The sequence below is a fragment of the Myxine glutinosa genome, chromosome 6, assembly GCF_964187855.1.
Source record: "Myxine glutinosa chromosome 6, kmMyxGlut1.1, whole genome shotgun sequence".
In the NCBI taxonomy this organism is placed as follows: Eukaryota; Metazoa; Chordata; class Myxini; order Myxiniformes; family Myxinidae; genus Myxine; species Myxine glutinosa.
The window spans coordinates 200,071-219,180 of NC_136266.1; the positions used below are offsets into that span (position 1 = coordinate 200,071).

At 46.7% G+C, this 19,110-nt stretch overlaps 1 protein-coding gene across 12 annotated transcripts in view; it reads right to left on the minus strand.

Annotated features, from left to right (window-relative positions):
• RIMBP2 (RIMS binding protein 2) overlaps window positions 1-19,110 on the minus strand; it is a 716,511-nt gene that overhangs the window by 13,574 nt on the left and 683,827 nt on the right. For all 12 annotated transcript variants that reach the window (XM_068119472.2, XM_068119471.2, XM_068119470.2 and 9 more), the window contains one exon: window positions 1,153-1,221. In XM_068119472.2, coding sequence (XP_067975573.2) covers window positions 1,153-1,221 — 69 coding nt within the window. The remainder of the gene's footprint in view (window positions 1-1,152; window positions 1,222-19,110) is intronic.

Genomic DNA, 19,110 nt, shown 5'->3' on the forward strand with positions numbered 1-19,110 from the left:
ATCTCACACTCTTACGATGTCTCTCCGAAAAGACCGACTGGACAACCCTCCCATCCACTTTCTGAATAATCCTCTCCAAGAAGTTCTGTCACTCAAGCTTTTGGGTCTCACTATCTGCCATGATCTTTCCTGGGAAAACCACATTTCAAATCTGGCTTCCAAAGCCAGTCGCCGACTGGGCATCCTCCGTCGTGCAAAGTCCTTCCTTGGCACACCTGAGCTCCTCACCACAAACAAGGCTTTCATCCGCAGCTCAATGGAATACTGCTCTCCCCTCTGGGCTGGTGCTCCTGCCTCACACCTAGCTCGTCTTCACGCTGTTGAAACCAAAGCATTCAGAATCATTGGAATCTCCCGCGATGAAGCTAACTCCAAGGGCCTATCACTCACTCACCGCAGGCAGGTTGGTGGTCTTTCCGTCTTCTACCGACTCCTCGCTGGCCTTGCCCCCCCCCAGCTCTCTCTGGGCTCTGTCCCGCAAATATTCCTACAGGTCGCACAAGATCTGCCTGCAACCCTCTTATGGTTAAACTGCCAAAATCAAGACTATCTGCTCACCTTCACTCCTTCATTCCTCTTTTCTCCCGCCTCTGGAACAAACTCCCTCACTCTCTTCAATCCCACTCCACCCTCCAGGTCTTTAAAACAGCTGTTCACCACCATCTCTTATCTTCCCCCCATCCAAAACCTTGATCTTTTCTACCCCCGCTAATTTCACCCCAATTCCACTTTTTTGAAATACCAACTTCTGTCCTGGAAGTCCTTGGTGTCCTTGTGTTTTATACTTCTCCCTCCCCCCCCCCCCCCCCTTCCCATGCTTCCTCCCCCCAAGCCCTCTCCCTTCCACACATCTCCCTGCTCTCAAATGTTGTGTTTGTGTGCTTCCCCTTCTCTCCCCATCTTGTCTTCCGCTCCCTCTTTTTATATATTTTGTTTGTCTGGTTGAATTGTTTGTGAAGTAAATGTTAGCTCTTTCACGAGCCTCGATTCAGTATACAAAAAAAAAAAAAAAAAAAAAAAAAATGTAACCAGTCACAAAAGAGACGTATGAGACTTCAACACTGAAACAGCAAGGAAAGACTACTGCCATGTCAATGAACGAAAGCGAATTTCACTAATGGCAGAATACATCACAGGGCAAAGTACTCTGACCTCTACATCAGCAGGAACCTCTTCCAAAAAGTTTGATGGCACCAAGCCTCGGACTCCGTTAAGCTCCCCCTAATGGAAGGGAGTGGGCAGGGAGTTATATTCGTTGTACCTTGTGGTCAATGACAAAGCATAATTAAAATAGACTTTTATACCAAGTACTATTATTGGGCTTCATTATTTACACCATTGAACCTGATGGTGTGTTCTATTCTGCAATTCTTAAATTGAAACGTGGATGTCAAGCAATCTACTCAAACACACTGCTGGTAAGACCGACATGCATGTCCTGGTCGTTGGCCACTCATCCTTATATAATGTTTTTACAATTGATATTTCTATCTTTGTAAAACCTCTTCCATTTTTGTAAAACATTTTGAGATTTAATTCCATGCAAGATACTCAAAGGAAAATGATTGAGTTGTTAAATGTGCATCCATTTGGTATTTCAAATATTGCTCAGAGAAACAATTGAAAATGCAAGGAATGCTTTTGAGGTTCTTAGTCTAAATGCAGGTACACAATGTCATTACATTACATTATCTCGAGGGACATAAAAATACGAATATACTCGTGTGCTGCTTCAACCTCCTCAAATATTCTCCCGCCCCTGCCACTGATTTTAGCCAAAATACAGCATATAATCTTTAATGACCAGAGCTTAACTAATTGGCTTATCATGAATGACCAAAGCTTAACTAATCAGCTTATCATTAATGACTAAAGCTTAACTAATCAGCTTATCATTAATGACAAGCTTAACTAATCAGCTTATCATTAATGACCAAAGCTCAGTCATTCACAAATTCAGATCAACTTTGATGATCATACTTGCTTCTTTCAGACGAGGTACTAGTCTAGCCCATTTAAGAGATGAGAGTCGTTTTCATTTCTTTTTCAAGCACAATTCCAATCAGACTCACTGGATTTACATTGGTCAGAGGAGGCATATGGGAACATCAAGATAACTCAAACCTCTCTGATCTTGTTCAATCTTAAATTCAGATTCTTCAAACACTCGACCTTGTTTGACGAAACATTAATAAGCAGACCCAAAATACCCCAAAGACCCTTAGATACCCCAAATATACAGAGTACCAAAAAGACCCGAGGACCCAAACAATCCAGAGGACCCAAAAGAGCTAGAGGACCCAAAAGACTCAAATGACCCAAAAAACCCAGAGAAACCAAATGACCCAGAGGACACAAAAGACCCAGAGGACACAAAAGATCCTGAAGATCCAAAATATCCTGAGGACGCAAAAGACCCTGAGCAACCAAAAGACCCAAATGACCTAGAGGACTCCAAAGACCCCGAAGACTCTGAAGACCCAAAAGAAGAGTAATTATGTCTCTTACATTGGAATTGTAGACGGTGGCTTTCTAACCGAGCATCAAGGTCGGTGTACAGAAGCGTTTAAAAAAACATCACAATAAATACAAGGCACAGCAGTGGTGGATTAACGTACGGGGACACAGGGTACGTGTCCAGCGCCCCCAAATTAAATGACGTCATGCAACCAATGCAACTCGAGATCACGAAAGATAACGAGAGACCGATCATGGTTCATAATCTTTCAAGATGAAACCGAGGGTGGGTCTCACTTTGCCGACAAAACATATCACCTTGTGAGTGGTGATAAACACAGCGTAAGGGAATGTTCCATCTCAAGGAAAGAAAGCATTGTCACGTGATGAAACTATTTTTTTTAAAGTTTTCGGTAGAGAGTGAACTCGGTAAAGAGTGAACACCTCCACCAGGTGAACAATTTATGTTATGTTCGATCGGGTACTGATAGGTCGGATCTGGATCCAACTTTAACCAAAATCGAATTGCTTGTTCTTGTCACTTAGCCAAATCATCAACCAAGTTTTGTTATAATCCATCCACAACTTTGAGATATCGTGATATCATATCGTTTTTGGTCCTATCTCTCAACAGTGAAGAAACACTTTTAAAAAAACAAAAAAAACTTTCGGGCCCGCATTTGGATTCGGATCTTCACAAAAATTGATTTCATTCTTCCTTGTCACACACCCAACTCATCCACCAATTTTTGTCCGAATCTTTCCACAATCTTTTGAGATATCCTCTTCACAAACAAACAGACAAACAGGGGTGAAAACAAAACCTCCACTCACCTTCGGTTGTGGAAGTAACAAAAGGTGAAAAGGTTTGAAAATCACCAGAAACAAGCGTTATGCCTCGGTCCCCCGTCGGTGAAGTGATGTGAGTTGACAAAGTGGAAGACGCAGAAAACATGGAAGAGTCGATAATATTTGCGAGTGGGTTGGAGACACACCCACACACCAGATTAGAAGTTGGTACTTCGTTTATTTTTCAAGATATTACGCTCACAAGGTTCAGACATACATGGCGGCGGCCATCTTGGATTTTGACGTGGCGACCCAATTTTCAATAGCGTTCTCCCTTATGCGTAGATACACCCACACACCAGATTAGAAGTTAGTAGTTCGTTTATTTCTCAAGTTATTTCGCTCACAAGGTTCAGACATAAATATGGCGGCGGCCATCTTGGATTTTGACGTGGCGACCCAATTTTCTACAGCTATCTTCCTTATGCGTCGATACACCCACACACCAGATTATAAGTTAGTAGTTCGTTTATTTTTCAAGATATTTCGCTCACAAGGTCCAGACATATATATATGGCGGCGGCCATCTTGGATTTTGACGTGGCGACCCAATTTTCAATAGCGATCTTCCTTATGCGTAGATACACCCACACACCAGATTAGAAGTTAGTAGTTCGTTTATTTTTCAAGATATTTCGCTCACAAGGTTCAGACATATATATATGGCGGCGGCCATCTTGGATTTTGACGTGGCGACCCAATTTTCAATAGCGTTCTTCCTTATGCGTAGATACACCCATACACCAGATTAGAAGTTGGTACTTCGTTTATTTTTCAAGATATTTCACTCACAAGGTTCAGACATATATATGGCGGCGGCCATCTTGGATTTTGACGTGGCGACCCAATTTTCAATAGCGTACTCCCTTATGCGTAGATGCACCCAAACCCCAGATTAGAAGTTCGTAGTTCGTCTATTTTTCCAAGGTATTTCGCTCACAAGGTTCAGACATATATATGGCGGCGGCCATCTTGGATTTTGACGTGGCGACCCAATTTTCAATAGCGTTCTTCCTTATGCCGAGATACACCCACACACCAGATTAGAAGTTAGTAGTTCGTTTATTTTTCAAGATATTTCACTCACAAGGTTCAGACATACATATGGTGGCGGCCATTTTGGATTTTGACATGGCGACCCAATTTTCAATAGCGTTCTTCCTTATGTGTCGATGCACCTACACACCAGATTAGAAGTTAGTAGTTCGTTTATTTTTCATGATATTTCACTCACAAGGTTCAGACATACATATGGTGGCGGCCATCTTGGATTTTGACATGGCGACCCAATTTTCAAAAGCCTTCTTCCTTATGCCTAGATACACCCACAGACCAGATTAGAAGTTGGTACTCCGCTTATTTTTCAAGATATTCCGCTCACAAGGTTCAGACATACATGGCGGTGGCCATCTTGGATTTTGACGTAGCGACCCAATTTTCAATAGTGTTCTTCGTTATGCGTAGATACACCCACATACCAGATTAGAAGTTGGTACTTCGCTTATTTTTCAAGAGATTCCGCTCACAAGGTTCAGACTACATGGCGGTGGCCATCTTGGATTTTGACGTAGCGACCCAATTTTCAATAGCCTTCTTCCTTATGCGTAGATACACCCACACACCAGATTAGAAGTTAGTAGTTCATTTATTTTTCAAGATATTTCGCTCACAAGTTTCAGACATATTTATATGGTGGCGGCCATCTTGGAATTTGACATGGCGACCCAATTTTCAATAACGTTCTTCCTTATGCCAAGATATTACACACCAGATTAGAAGTTGGTACTTCGCTTATTTTTCAAGATATTCCGCTCACAAGGTTCAGACATAGATGGCGTCAGACATACATGGCGGCGGCCATCTTGGATTTTGACGTGGGTTGCACCCACACACCAAATTAGAATTCGGTCCTTCGCTTACGCACGCACGCACGTACGTATGCACGCACACACGCACGGACGGACGGGAAAACCATAGTCCCCCTTTCGCTCCGCGGTGCGACGGGGGACAATTAACTTTTTTCATTACACATGCGGCAGAATCAGAAAAGGGTCCTCAGTCTGTCTTGCTAATCTAGGTGTGTTCAGTTACCAATCAGCTTGCTATCGCTTTCCAAGCCAGCCGTTTCTTACCAACGGCAATCGGATGAAAAATGACGATTTTAGAAATTTTACCTCAAGCTGACCTTTGGCCTCAAAATCAATCGGCTTCTCAGTTGTGACTACCTCTACAACTTGGTAAAGCTTCATGACGATCATTTTTATGGCATAGCCCATAGGGCAAAGCCATCTAGAACAGTTTGTCCATCCGTATGTATGTATGTATGTATCTATGTATGTATGTATGTATGTATGTATGTATGTGTATGTCCCCTCAAACGTATACCAATCAGAGCTGAGGATTTGGTCACATGACAGGGTGATGCAATTACGTCTGATGTCATTACAGCAGAACGGTGGCTGACTCTCCACACTCCGCCATTTTGATTCGAATGTCGTTCAGGCAGAACATATCGGCGAACCTGTCATATATCACAATCGCCATGCTCTACCATTACGTTTTTCATTTAGTGTGAAACACAAACAAACCGATTGTTAAAATGATCATCAAATATCAAAAGCAGCTCTTGCAAGAAAACGGTACGTATAGGCCTTTGTCCTCATGCCTCACCTTCGGGCCGCTTCGGACAAATTAAACCCACATTTCTTAATACAGTAGTGTATCGTTTCAGTCGTGTATCGTTTTCATAATAGTAACAATAATAATATAGTAAATATGGCCATAACACTTTAATCCCAATGTCATGAATAAAAAGCTGATGGATTGAAGCGGTATATGGTTCAAAAATCAATGATAAGCGGTGTGCAGACTAACAACCGCGGAAGTAAGAAATTCGCCCCGGTTTTTAGATAGCATGTTATTAACCCAACCCTTGCGGGGTGTATAGATTACAGAAGATCTTCCCTCAGTTCTGTGAGTAAAACTTACCTCACAGAAGCGGGATTCCTCCAAATTTCTTTGTTTAATGTTACAAACAGCATTAGCGACTGTTTAAAAAGCTAATAATATGCGTTTGTGGTTTATAATATTTTACAAGCCCGGCTACGCCGCTGTTAGACTTTCGGTCTTGTTTATTTGTGACCTGCAGGCGATTTACATACAAACAAGGAATCTGTAGTGCATAGCACGATACTTGCGAAATCCATAAAATATGTACATATATATATATATTGTTGCGGTTTTGAGAACCCACACATATAACATCATTAAAGGTTAAAGGTTGCACCCCATAGATAGGCCACAAGCAACACGTAGGTCACCATAGGACGTCAGTTATTTCTTAGTATGTGTTAAATAAGGCCATTCCCAATAGTTGCATCTGCGTTGCGTCAAACAAATAAGAGTAGGCCCTTCCGTTCATTTTGGCAGCCTCCCTTCCAAGCGACGCCATTAAGCGCTCCCCGGTCTGTGCCCCAAGGCCCCTGCCAAATGGTTACAAGCCTTTGCCAGCAGCGTTCGCCACCTCGCTGGGCTTCCGCCCAAACCAGCCCAGAAACCCACGAGGTAAGGCCCGAAAAGGGGGCGGAGCGCCAGGATGGAGGTGCGGCCACGTCAACCAGCCATCAGGGCGGGGCCGGTAAGCCAAAACCAGCCAACCAGGGCTGGAGTGAGATCGCCTGACAGGCGTGGTTTTGGGCTTCCAGAGCGTTCGCTGGCTTGGTTATGAAAGCGCGCACGCAAAGCCCTTCGAGAGGACTTGGAAGGACCGATGCGATTGCAAAGGACTCATGAGGAAGGTGCAGTGTGATAAGAACTTACGGGGCAGCGCTCATTGCGAAAGGACGTCGGGGAGAGAGAGAGGCGCTTGACCTGGGACGTGCGTTTTACGAGAGAACTGAAGCCAAAGATTGGTATTGGAAGGAATTGCGCTTTACGAGAGGGCTGACCGGGCGAGCGCGGCACGCATTGCCAAGAACTGCAGCGTGCAGGACATTGGGGAGGGGGCGCTTGGAGCGAGTAAGACCGGTAGCGCGAGTACAAAAGCGCCGGTAGAACAATTACATACGCCAATAGCCCAGCTTACCATCCCCCGTCATGATAATTGTCCGCTCGCGCTACGCGACACGGAGAGCTGCCTGCCAGGTTTCATCGCCTGGTATGGGTCGAGGACCGGAGTCTGGACACCATCGCCGGAACTTCCACCCTACCTTCTACATCCCCGTATGAGTCTAAAGTCTGAGACCGAATCTGAGAGCGATCGGGCCCGTGTCCAGGGAATAGAATAAGACTGTTTAAGACTGCCCTGTGTACTTTTCCTTCCTCTTTCTTTCTTGAACATTCTTTCGTTTCCTCTTATTATTTGTACATAACTAATAAACCAATCTGTTCTTCCTATTTTCCTGGTTTCCTCTCAATCCAATCGTATCAGTCTCTTCTCAATTGGGTAAGCGTGGCATGATTAGGAACCGTTATAATCCGGTTAGCCATTGTTAACAGCTTGGATCGCGGATCGCTATCCGCTCGGCGTTTCCACCTGATATCCGTGATTCGAGTGGGAGTTATCTCCTCGTTTCCGGTCAGCGTTAGTACTTCGGTAGTAGCGAATCCCTAGGCCTAAACACCCTACCTAACGCTGCCCGGGAAGGACGTTATAACCCCCAGGATCGCGTCGGCCAGATAAGAGACAAGGGGATTAACCCCCTCTTGATAAGGGGAGAGCCGACGTCGGAGATCCGCAACAATTGGTGTCAGGAGTGGGATTTGGAACCCGAACCAATTTTTTAAATCTTTTGGACAAAATTTGGTCAAAATTACGAGCGGCCGAAATTTTATTAACACCCAAATTTAAATCATGCCATGAATAGCCAAGGCGATCGGATGCCGGTGGGGGTAGATGAAGAGGGGTTAGAGTTAACCCCGGACCCCCGGGAAGAAGTGGGACAATTGGGGGAAATGGAAGAGGACATCAATGAGGGTGCAGCAGTGGAGGTGGCAGGCGAGGAAAATGGCGGCGCCTCGCACATGGCGACGAGGACCGCGCCCGCTGCGCGAATGGGGGTGGGCGACATGCAAGCCTTCATGGCACAATTCATGGCGCAAATACAGGCGTCCATAAAACTGGAGGGGGACAGAGCCACACGGGAAAGGAAAGAAATGGGAAATCAAATTGGGGGATTGAAAATTGAGATGGATGCGCAAAGTAACCAAATGAGAGACGGGTTAAGTAATTTGGAAAATAGATTGGGGGAGCAATTGGGAAATCAAATTGTGGGATTAGAAAGCAAATTTTGGGGATTAGAAAGCAAATTGGGGGCCAGTTGAAGGACGTGGGTGGCCAAGCCAGAGAAATAAACGAGGGGTTAGCGAGGGAGGAAGCCAGGTGTGAAATAAAAGCATTGGGGAAGGACATTGACCACAGGTCGAGCGGGAAAGGCACAATGGTATGCGACGGGGTAGCACGGCTTGAGAAGCGCGGGGAAAGCGAGGTTGAGCAAAGCACAGCCAGGTGGACTGGGATAGAAATCGCGACACGGGGTATGGGAAAGGTGACGACCGCCGAAGTAGAAGGGAAAATTTTATTAGTGCCAGCGGTCGTCGAGGAAAAAGAAAATGGAATTATCGTTGAAATCGGGGTTAAGAAGACGGCGGACTTCGAAAAGCACTCGCGGGAGGAAAAGATGGAATGTGTACAAAGTCTGTATTCACATCATGATGCCGTACTTCCTAACCCCAATGAAAGTTTGCAGCTGCGTGTGGAGGGGAGGATCCCGAAGGTAAGCAGGATTGTATATGGCACGAAAAGGTTTGGCACGAAAAGATTTTTCACGCGCTTGGGATCCCGGCGTCACCCGGGTGCTTGTGCAAGGGTCCGTGGTGCGCTGTATGAAAGAAAATGGCGCACGTGTGCGAACGGCGCCGGTGTGCAAGTATGAAACAGAGAGTGGGAGCGAATGCACGACGTAGTGTATGTGTGAAACCGAGTGTGAGGAGTGCGACACAGAGTGAGTTGGTTGTGGAGAGTGTGCGGGGATGCACACCGGAGCACGTGATTGGGTGTGCGACAGGAGATTGCACACCCGTGGGTAGGTGTGCGCTGAGTGGGTGGATGCAAGAGTGCACACCCGTGAGTGTTACGGAGTACGTAACGGGGGAGAGTGCATGCGAGGAGTGCGGGGAAGAATTGTGTATAACAGAGGAGTGGTGTGTAACAGAGTGTGCGAGAGAAGAGTGTGCACGAGAGCGTGCGGTGGCAGAGTTAACGGAGTGTATGGGATGTACGAGAGGCATTGGAGCACCGGGATGTGTGAGTAAGAAACGGGTCGCGTGGTGTGAGAATGCGACTCGAGCATCGATGCTGACCGGGGCAGCGCTTAGGCCGATGTATAGCCGATGCGAGCTCTCGGGGCGTGGTGTTCTTTGTGTGCTGCGGGGGCCGCGGCGGGGATCGTTGCCGCGGCGGTCTTGCAAGGAGCGCCGTGCACGATTCGGGTTGGGTCCCGCCCTGTATGGTCGGTGCCGCGTCGTAGCGGCGACCGGCAAGATTCCGGGGGAGAAAGGCCAGGTCGGACCTTCGCCCCCTGGCAGGCACGGTGTTCTGACCGGGGGAGGTTGGGTCATCGGGCCGGAGACCGAAAGGCTCCGCGTAGGGATGGACCCTGGAACCTCGGCCCGAGTATGCCTCCTCCCCAGAATCGAAAATGCCGGACGGACCCAACCAACAGGAGACAGACCACCATATGCATTGCCGGCTTTTCGAAGCCGAGCAGTGAAAATGTATTCCCGCACGAGAGGCTAAAGTATAGTGGACATTTGATAGTAGTAGCGATGACGATAGTGATGTAGAGGGATGGTAGCTCTACCATCCCTCCTTTGGGGCAAAGGAGCTATAGATTTATGGGGTTTGGCAGTGTAAGCTCGCCGAGGGCGGGTTAGGATAATTGTTAGGGACTTAGAGATGACTTTAGGAGACTGAAAGTTAAGTAGAGACATTGTACAAGTAGAGGGGGACGTAGCGAGATTAGGTGGATGATAATGACGAGGGATGTGCTGAGTATAAGGGATGACAGGGAAAGCACTAGTATTAGAGGGAAGGAGATAGTCAGATGATGCTGTGTGTGTGTAATTGTGGGAACCACCATGTGCATGGGCTTGAAATGAGGCATTGAGTAAGAGAGTCTTGGTGGTGCTGGTGAAATTAGGCAATGCTCGAGAGTGGTGTGTGTGTGTGTGTGTGTGTGTGTGTGTGTGTGTGTGTGTGTGTGTGTGTGTGTGTGTGTGTGTGTGTGTGTGTGTGTGTGTGTGTGTGTGTGTGTGAGTGAAAGTGTATGAGAAGAGTATTGTGGACAAGTGTAAGTGTATTGAGTGATGGCTTGCATGGTGTGCAAGTGAGAACCATGAGTGGTATGGAATGAATGGTGTGGAGTAGATGGTGTGTGGAATGAGTGGTGTGGTGTGCATGGTGCGAGTGAGTGGATGGGGGAAGATTAACCCCTTCACGAGTACCCGGGGCGGGTAGTTTAAAGTTAGGTAGAGGGAGTAGGTAAATTTGTTGGATATTGACATCTGTGGTACGTGTAGTAGCAATGAAGTGCTTAGAGGGGTGCATAAGTGAAGTGGAATGGCTGGGCGTGTGATTCTGTTAGTGCGTGTGGTTATTGAGCACTCCGCCACTGGTAGTCTGTCGGCCAGGTGAGGCCGCAGGTAGGCTTTGGGAGCCAGGTAGAGTTCAGTAGTGTTCAGCGGGGCCCGAGGATCCCAGGAGAGGACCCGGGTAGCCCAATGCCAGAGGGGGCATAGAGGGGGTAAGTGCCAGGGAGGGCCTTCCCCAGGTTAGGGTGTGAAGAGCTAGGCAAGCTCGGGAGGCGACTTCAGTGGCGGAGGTGCGCAGGTAAGCTGGTAGAGCCACATGACCAAGCCCCAAAATTGTGCGAGGGCACAGTACAGAAAAATGGGGGGAGTGAGACCCCAAATTTGGAGCACCACAGTATGGTCGATGGGAATTGGTTTGTAGAACCACATAGTGTAAAGTGACCAATGGATTGGCAGGGCAAGACCCCAGGTAGTTTAACAGTGTTAATGTCATTTAGAAGGATAGTTAGGGAGAAAATCTCTTCGCACCATCCGCATCCACTCACCAAGGTGATAGGACTCCACACCAGATTTTGCAAGTATTTGAATGTAAGACGCATCTTGACGTGGGTGAGACATTGTGTTGATTCCATCCCTTCCTTCTTGGGAGGGATTGGGTAACGAATTTGGTTTAGGGGAGATATGGGGGACAAGACGATAGAGACGAATTTGTAAAGTATAAATACGGGGAAGGGCAAGGGTAGTGTAGGCTGACATGGGGGGTGACGGACGAGTAGGGACGAGCTTTCTCAGCTCGCTCTCCCGCGCCCTTCATGTCGCATTGCCTTGTTTTGATGTGTACCCTTGCGCCCTTGCACCCCACTAACCTCTGCTTTGTCTTCCTTCCCCACTCATCGACCTATGGTCTTTTGTGCGAGGGGAGTGTGCAGGTGCCCTGAGCGGTGCGGCCGCACTCTTGCTGCCTGAACCCTGCTGCCTGCCTGCCTGCACTGATACACCATATGGACCACACGTTCTGTGGCCTGGCACCTTTGCTGGGACAGACCATTGCTGCCAGCAGCATCTTGCTTGTGGACCACTGTGTTTTAAGTGGCATCAATGCCATGCAGGCGGACTACCTACGCTGGCCCTGCTGGCCATAAATAAAAAAGTGGACGCGGGTTGTGCCCTTTTTTATTAACTAGGGCATGCCCGTACTATATATATATCTAAAATTATATCCCCCCCTCTATTTACATGAAATGGTTTGGTCCATTCGCAAAGCCAAAGCGAACGGCTTGCGAGTACGGTGACAATCCCCCCCCCCCCTCTATTTACATGAAATGGTTTGGTCCATTCGCAAAGCCAAAGCGAACGGCTTGCGAGTACGGTGACAATCCCCCCCCCCTCTATTTACATGAAATGGTTTGGTCCATGAAATGGTTTGGTCCATTCGCAAAGCCAAAGCGAACGGCTTGCGAGTACGGTGACAATCCCCCCCCCTCTATTTACATGAAATGGTTTGGTCCATTCGCAAAGCCAAAGCGAACGGCTTGCGAGTACGGTGACAATCCCCCCCCTCTATTTACATGAAATGGTTTGGTCCATTCGCAAAGCCAAAGCGAACGGCTTGCGGAGTTTGGTAAATAAATCGCCATAGCTCGGTAACTACTTCTCCGATTAATATGAAACCTTGAAAAGGCACATCCTCGGGTCCCCAGCAATATACCTGGCAAGTTTCAAGTATATCGGACCCGTGGTTGTCGAGAAACAGCGGTCACAGACAAACGACACACAGACACACACACATACACACAGAGATTACTGGAATTATAGATAGATTAACAGCAAGTAAGAAGATCAAGCCACAATCCATCGGACAAGCAAGCCAAGCACAAGACGTCATCATTTATTAATTTTTGAAATGTTTTTGTGCATTTTTTGGTGCTGGTGCTTTTTGTGCATTTTGTTTATTTTGTGGTACATATTGGTGTATGGTGTATTGGTGCAGTGCATGGCAATGGTATTTCCTCTTCTCAAAAGCTCTTCTTTTTCCCACAAAAGACAGGTCCTGGGTTGCAGTTTTGTAAATAATTAGTAGTGTCTTGTAAATAACATGCTCCCCACCGGCTTTATGTGTAGTTTGAAAACCATTCCGTAATTCGGTTAATTGTGGACGTGAGTCAGTTAGGTAGGACACAACACAGCAGGTGGGACATATCTAGTGTTAAAACTGTCGCACTCAGGGTGAGGTTAAATGTAGAGGGAAACTACACATAAGTGTCACATGTAGATGTAAAAGTAATCCTGACCCAGGTTTCGGCTCGGGCCGAGCCTGGAAAAAGGAGGGGTGCAGTGTTGCGGTTTTGAGAACCCACACATATAACATCATTAAAGGTTAAAGGTTGCACCCCATAGATAGGCCACAAGCAACACATAGGTCACCATAGGACGTCAGTTATTTCTTAGTATGTGTTAGATAAGGCCATTCCCAATAGTTGCATCTGCGTTGCGTCAAACAAATAAGAGTAGGCCCTTCCATTCATTTTGGCAGCCTCCCTTCCAAGCGACGCCATTAAGCGCTCCCCAGTCTGTGCCCCATGGCCCCTCCCAATTGGTTACGCGCCTTTGCCAGCAGCGTTCGCCACCTCGCTGGGCATCCGCCCAAACCAGCCCAGAAACCCACGAGGTAAGGCCCGAAAAGGGGGCGGAGCGCCAGGATGGAGGTGCGGCCACGTCAACCAGCCATCAGGGCGGGGCCGGTAAGCCATAACCAGCCAACCAGGGCTGGAGTGAGATCGCCTGACAGGCGTGGTTTTGGGCTTCCAGAGCGTTCGCTGGCTTGGTTATAAAAGCGTGCATGCAAAGCCCTTCGAGCGGACTTGGAAAGACCGATGCGACTGCAAAAGACTCGTGAGGAAGGTGCAGTGTGATAAGAACTTACGGAGCAGCGCTCATTGCGAAAGGACGTCGGGGAAAGAGAGGCGCTTGACCTGGGACGTGCGCTTTACGAGAGAACGAGAGAACTGAAGCCAAAGATTGGTATTGGAAGGAATTGCACTTTACGAGAGGGCTGACCTGGTGAGCGCGCGGCACACATTGCCAAGAACTGCAGTGTGCAGGACATTGGGGAGGGGGCGCTTGGAGCGAGTAAGACTGGTAGCGTGAGTACAAAAGCGCCGGTACAACAATTACGTACGCCAATAGCCCAGCTTACCTTCCCCCGTCATGATAATTGTCCGCTCGCGCTATGCTACACGGAGAGCTGCCTGCCAGGTTTCATCGCCTGGTACGGGTCGAGGACCGGAGCCGGACCGGAGCCTGGACACCATTGCCGGACCTTCCACCCTACCTTCTACATCCCCGCGTGAGTCTGAAGTCTGAGACCGAATCTGAGAGCGATCGGGCCCATGTCCAGGGAATAGAATAAGACCGTTTAAGACTGCCCTGTGTACTTTTCCTTCCTCTTTCTTTCTTGTACATTCTTTCGTTTCCTCTTATTATTTGTACATAATTAATAAACCAATCTGTTCTTCCTATTTTCTTCTCAATCCGATCGTATCAGTCTCTTCTCAATTGGGTAAGCATGGCACGATTAGGAACCGCTATAATCGGGTTAGCCATTGTTAACAGCTCTGATCGCGGATCGCTATCCGCTCGGCGTTTCCATCTGATATCCGTGATTCGAGCGGGAGTTATCTCCTCGTTTCCGGTCAGCGTTAGTACTTAGGTTGTAGCGAATCCCTAGGCCAAAAAACCCGACCTAACGCTGCCAGGAAGGATGTTATAACCCCCAGGATCGCGTCGGCCAGATAAGAGACAAGGGGATTAACCCCCTCTTGATAAGGGGAGAGCCGACGTATATATATATATATGTATGTATGTATGTATATATATAAATATATATATATATATATATATGTGTATATATATATATATATGTATATATGTATGTATGTATGTATGTATGTATGTATGTATGTATGTATGTATGTATGTATGTATATATATATATATATATATATATATATATATATATATATATATATATATATATATATATACACGTCGGCTCTACATATATATATATGTATATATATATATATATATATATATATATATATATATATATATATATATATATATATATACACATATATATATATATATATATATATATATATATATATATATATATATATAAAAATATATATATATATATATATATATATATATATATATATACTGTATATATATATATATATATATATATATATATATATATATATATATATATATATATATATATGACTCCATGGTAAGATCCCCAACCTTTAATTGAACAAACAATAATAATAATAATAATGCATTTATTTTATATAGCGCTTTTCAGGAAGCCCAAAGACGCTGAACGGCAATGAAAGACAATGACTCAACGTTTCGATTAACGACATGTGACAAAGCCACACGCCTCCGTTAATCTTCCTCAAGAGTGATAAAATCATCTCAACATCCCCTTATATGCAAAGTGGGCGGGGTATATGCAAAGTGGGGTGGGCAAAGCTGGACAGCCAATGAAACAGTATCACACCGCTCTCGTGAACGGAGACGTTACTGACCAAATTCAAAAATCAACCGCATATTAACGGTTCAAAATAATCCTGTAAGCAATGCTGGATTATAACTCGTGTTTAGAAAATCAGGCACAATCATTACATTTAATTAAAAGTTAAACTTGTAAACAATTAAATTGTAAATTAAATTAAAACTGTAAATATATTAAAGCAAAAATGTTTAAGATAAAATAAAATTGCCATAATATCAAGATCATCACATGTGGCCCTATGCGGTCAAGGGGAATGCGGGAAGGAGGGGGTTTATAGGGGGGGATAAAATGGGGGGGGGGGCAACCAGAGGGGGGGTGGAAGCGGAGGGGGGTTTGGGAGAGGGGTGGTTTGGAGGGAGGGGGGTAGGGGGGGAAGGGGAGGGGGCAAATTGTCCGAATAAAAACCTTGTGTGACATATTATTATTATTATTATTATTATTATTTTTATTTTTTTTGTATACAAGATCGAGGCTCGTGAAAGAGCTAACATTAATCACACAAAAAGACAAACCGACACACAAAACACAAAAAACAAGGGGAGCGGCAGACAAGATGGGGAGAGAGGGGGAAGGACACAAAAGAGAGGGGGAAGAGGGGGAAGGACACAAACACAACATTTGAGAGCAGGGACATCGGGAGGACTTGGGGGGAGGTGGGAGAGGAATAAAACATATGAACACTGCAAGGACTCTGGGGTGAATTACCGGGGGTAGAAAAGATCAAGGTTTTCGATGGGGGAAGATAAGAGATGGTGGTGAACAGCTGTTTTAAAGACCTGGAGGGAGGAGTGGGATTGAAGGGAGTGGGGGAGTTTGTTCCAGAGGCGGGAGAAAAGGGGAATGAAAGAGTGAAGGTGAGCAGAGAGCCTAGACTTTGGCAGTTTAACCATAAGAGGGTTGCAGGCAGATCTTGTGCGACCTGAAGGAATATTGGGGGGACAGAGCACAGAGAGAGCTGGGGGAGCAAGGCCGGAGAGGAGTCGGTAGAAGGCAGAAAGACCACCAACCTGCCTGCGGTGAGTGAGTGAAAGGCCCTCGGTGTTGACTACATCGCAGGAGATTCCAATGATTCTGAAAGCTTTGGCCTCAACAGCGTGAAGCCGAGCAAGGTGTGAGGCAGGAGCACCAGCCCAGAGGGGGGAACAGTATTCCATTGAGCTGTGGATGAAAGCCTTGTATGTGGTGAGGAGCTCAGGTGTGCCAAGGAAGGACTTCGCACGACGGAGGATGCCCAGTCGGCGACTGGCTTTGGAGGCCAGCTTGGAAATGTGGTTTTGAGCCCAAAAGCTTGAGCAACAGAACTTCTTGGAGAGGATTGTTGAGAAAGTAGATGGGAGGGTTGTCCAGTCGGTCCTTTCGGAGAGACATTGTAAGAGTGTGAGATTTGTCAGGATTGAAAGACATGTTCCACTTGTTTGACCAGTCTGTGATTTTCTCCAGGTCTGCAGAGAGTGAGGAGGCTGCAGACTGCCGATCTGAGGGATGAGGAATGGAGCGACAGAGAGTAGAGTCGTCAGCAAAGAGATAGAGAGGATTTTCAAGAGAGTCAGAGAGATCATTGATGAAGACCAGAAAAAGCACAGGGCCCAGAACACTACCTTGGGGAACTCCAGCCTGAACAGGAAGAGGAGATGAGAGAAACCCATTCAGGGCCACACGTTGACTACGACCAGAGAGGAAGTCCGCCAGCCATGCGTGGAGATTTCCATGGATACCAAAGGAGGAGAGTTTGGTGAGCAGAGCAGGGTGCCAGACCGTATCGAAGGCACGTTAAATGTCAAGGGAGACAGCTCTAATTTCCTGTTTGGCGTTGAGGACCTCCATCCATTGTTGAGAAAGCAGAAGCAGCATGTCCAGAGTAGAGTGACCAGGTCTGAAACCAAATTGATGATCAGAGATCAAGCCATTGGAGAAGAGGAAAGATTTAATATCTGAAGCAATGATGGATTCCATGACTTTGCTGATAATTGGGAGAAGGCTGATTGGTCTGTAGTTGCTGGGATCTGTTTTTGCACCTTTTTTGTGCAAAGCGGTGATGTTGGCTGATTTCCAAGCAGATGGCAGATGATTTTGAGCAAAAGAGAGGGTGAAGAGAACAGAAAGAGGGAGTGAAAGAGCAGAAGAACATGATTTTAGGACCCGTGGGCTGATGCCGTCAGGACCAGTTGCAGAATCAGAGTCGAGGGTTGACAGAAACTTTTCCACCTTGTCAGGAGGAAAGGACACAGAGTCCAGGAGCAGCTGGGTACGACTGGGTACGGTGGGTACAGAGAGGGATGGGTTTGGGACACAAGATTTAGAGGCAAACACAGAGTTGAGGCATTCAGCTTTTTCACGTGCGGAGTCAGCCGTTAAGCCGTTTGAGGTGAGGGAGGGGATGGAGGGGGAACAAACACCAGAAACAGATTTGACCAGACGCCACCAGGATTTGGAAGAGGGAGACAGATAAGAGAGTTCGGTCTGGAGAATGGTGAGATATTGTTTCCTGGCTCTCCTGAGGGTGGACACACACTTGTTTCGGGCTTTGTGAAAGGAAATGAGATTTCCTTCCGTTGGATTTGCTTTCCAGGAGACGAAAGCAAGTTGTTTCAGGGCAACAGCCTCACCACAAGATTCCGTGTACCATGGACGGGAGGAAGGGTATGACAACTGAAGACGAGATGGTATAAATCTGTGCATGAGAGAGAGCAATTTACTTTGAAAGAATTCCCAGGATGAGTTGATGTCAGAGGCGGTAGAGATGGGAGACCAGTCCAGATGATTGATGGCTGCTTGAAGACCGTGCCAGTTGGCCTGAATGAAATGCCAGACTCGTCGACGCTGAGGAGGCTCTCTGAGAATGGTCAGAGAGATGTCCACTTTGACAAGCACATGATCAGATGAGCCGATTGGAGCAGAAGAAGAGCAGCAGACATTTTCAGGGAAGTTTGTCATAACCAAATCCAGAAGAGATGATGCTCCGTTGACTGAGATCCGGGTCGGGAAATTGACAGATTGTGTCAGTCCCAGTGAGTCACAGAAGTCCTTTGCTGAAGAGCCATGGCTGGTGAGAGAGGTACCCACACCCAGCCAACTGGCATGGTGACAATTGAAATCACCACATATGAGGAAGAGAGAGTTGGGATGGGTAGATAGAAGTTGGTCCATATTATCAGACAGCGAGATGTAGATGGAGTCATCGCTGTTTGGTGGACGGTACAACACACATATGAACAAAAGGTGGGAGCGAAGGGGAAGCCGTAGCCAAAGGTATTCCTGGGGGTGAGGTGGAGAGAGGGCAGTGGAAGGCGAGTGAGGAAGAGAGTTTTTTATAAAGATAGCAACCCCACCTCCAGGACGAGGCTCAGGTCTATCATACCGGAGGAGGGAGTAACCTGGGAGAGATACCAAGGCATCAGAGACATCATGAAGGAGGAAAGTTTCTGTTAAGCAGATCACATCTGGTTTGTCAGAAGCAACCTGTATGGAGAGGTCAGTCAAGTTTGAGCGAAGGCCCCGGATGTTTGAGGTCCATACCGTTAATGAAGAGGAAGGGGGAGCATCGGGTCCAGAACAGGGGGGGGGGGGGTAGGGTAAGATGTGGAAGAGGAGGAAGAGGTAGGGAGAGCTGTTGAAGGTGTGTCAGAGAT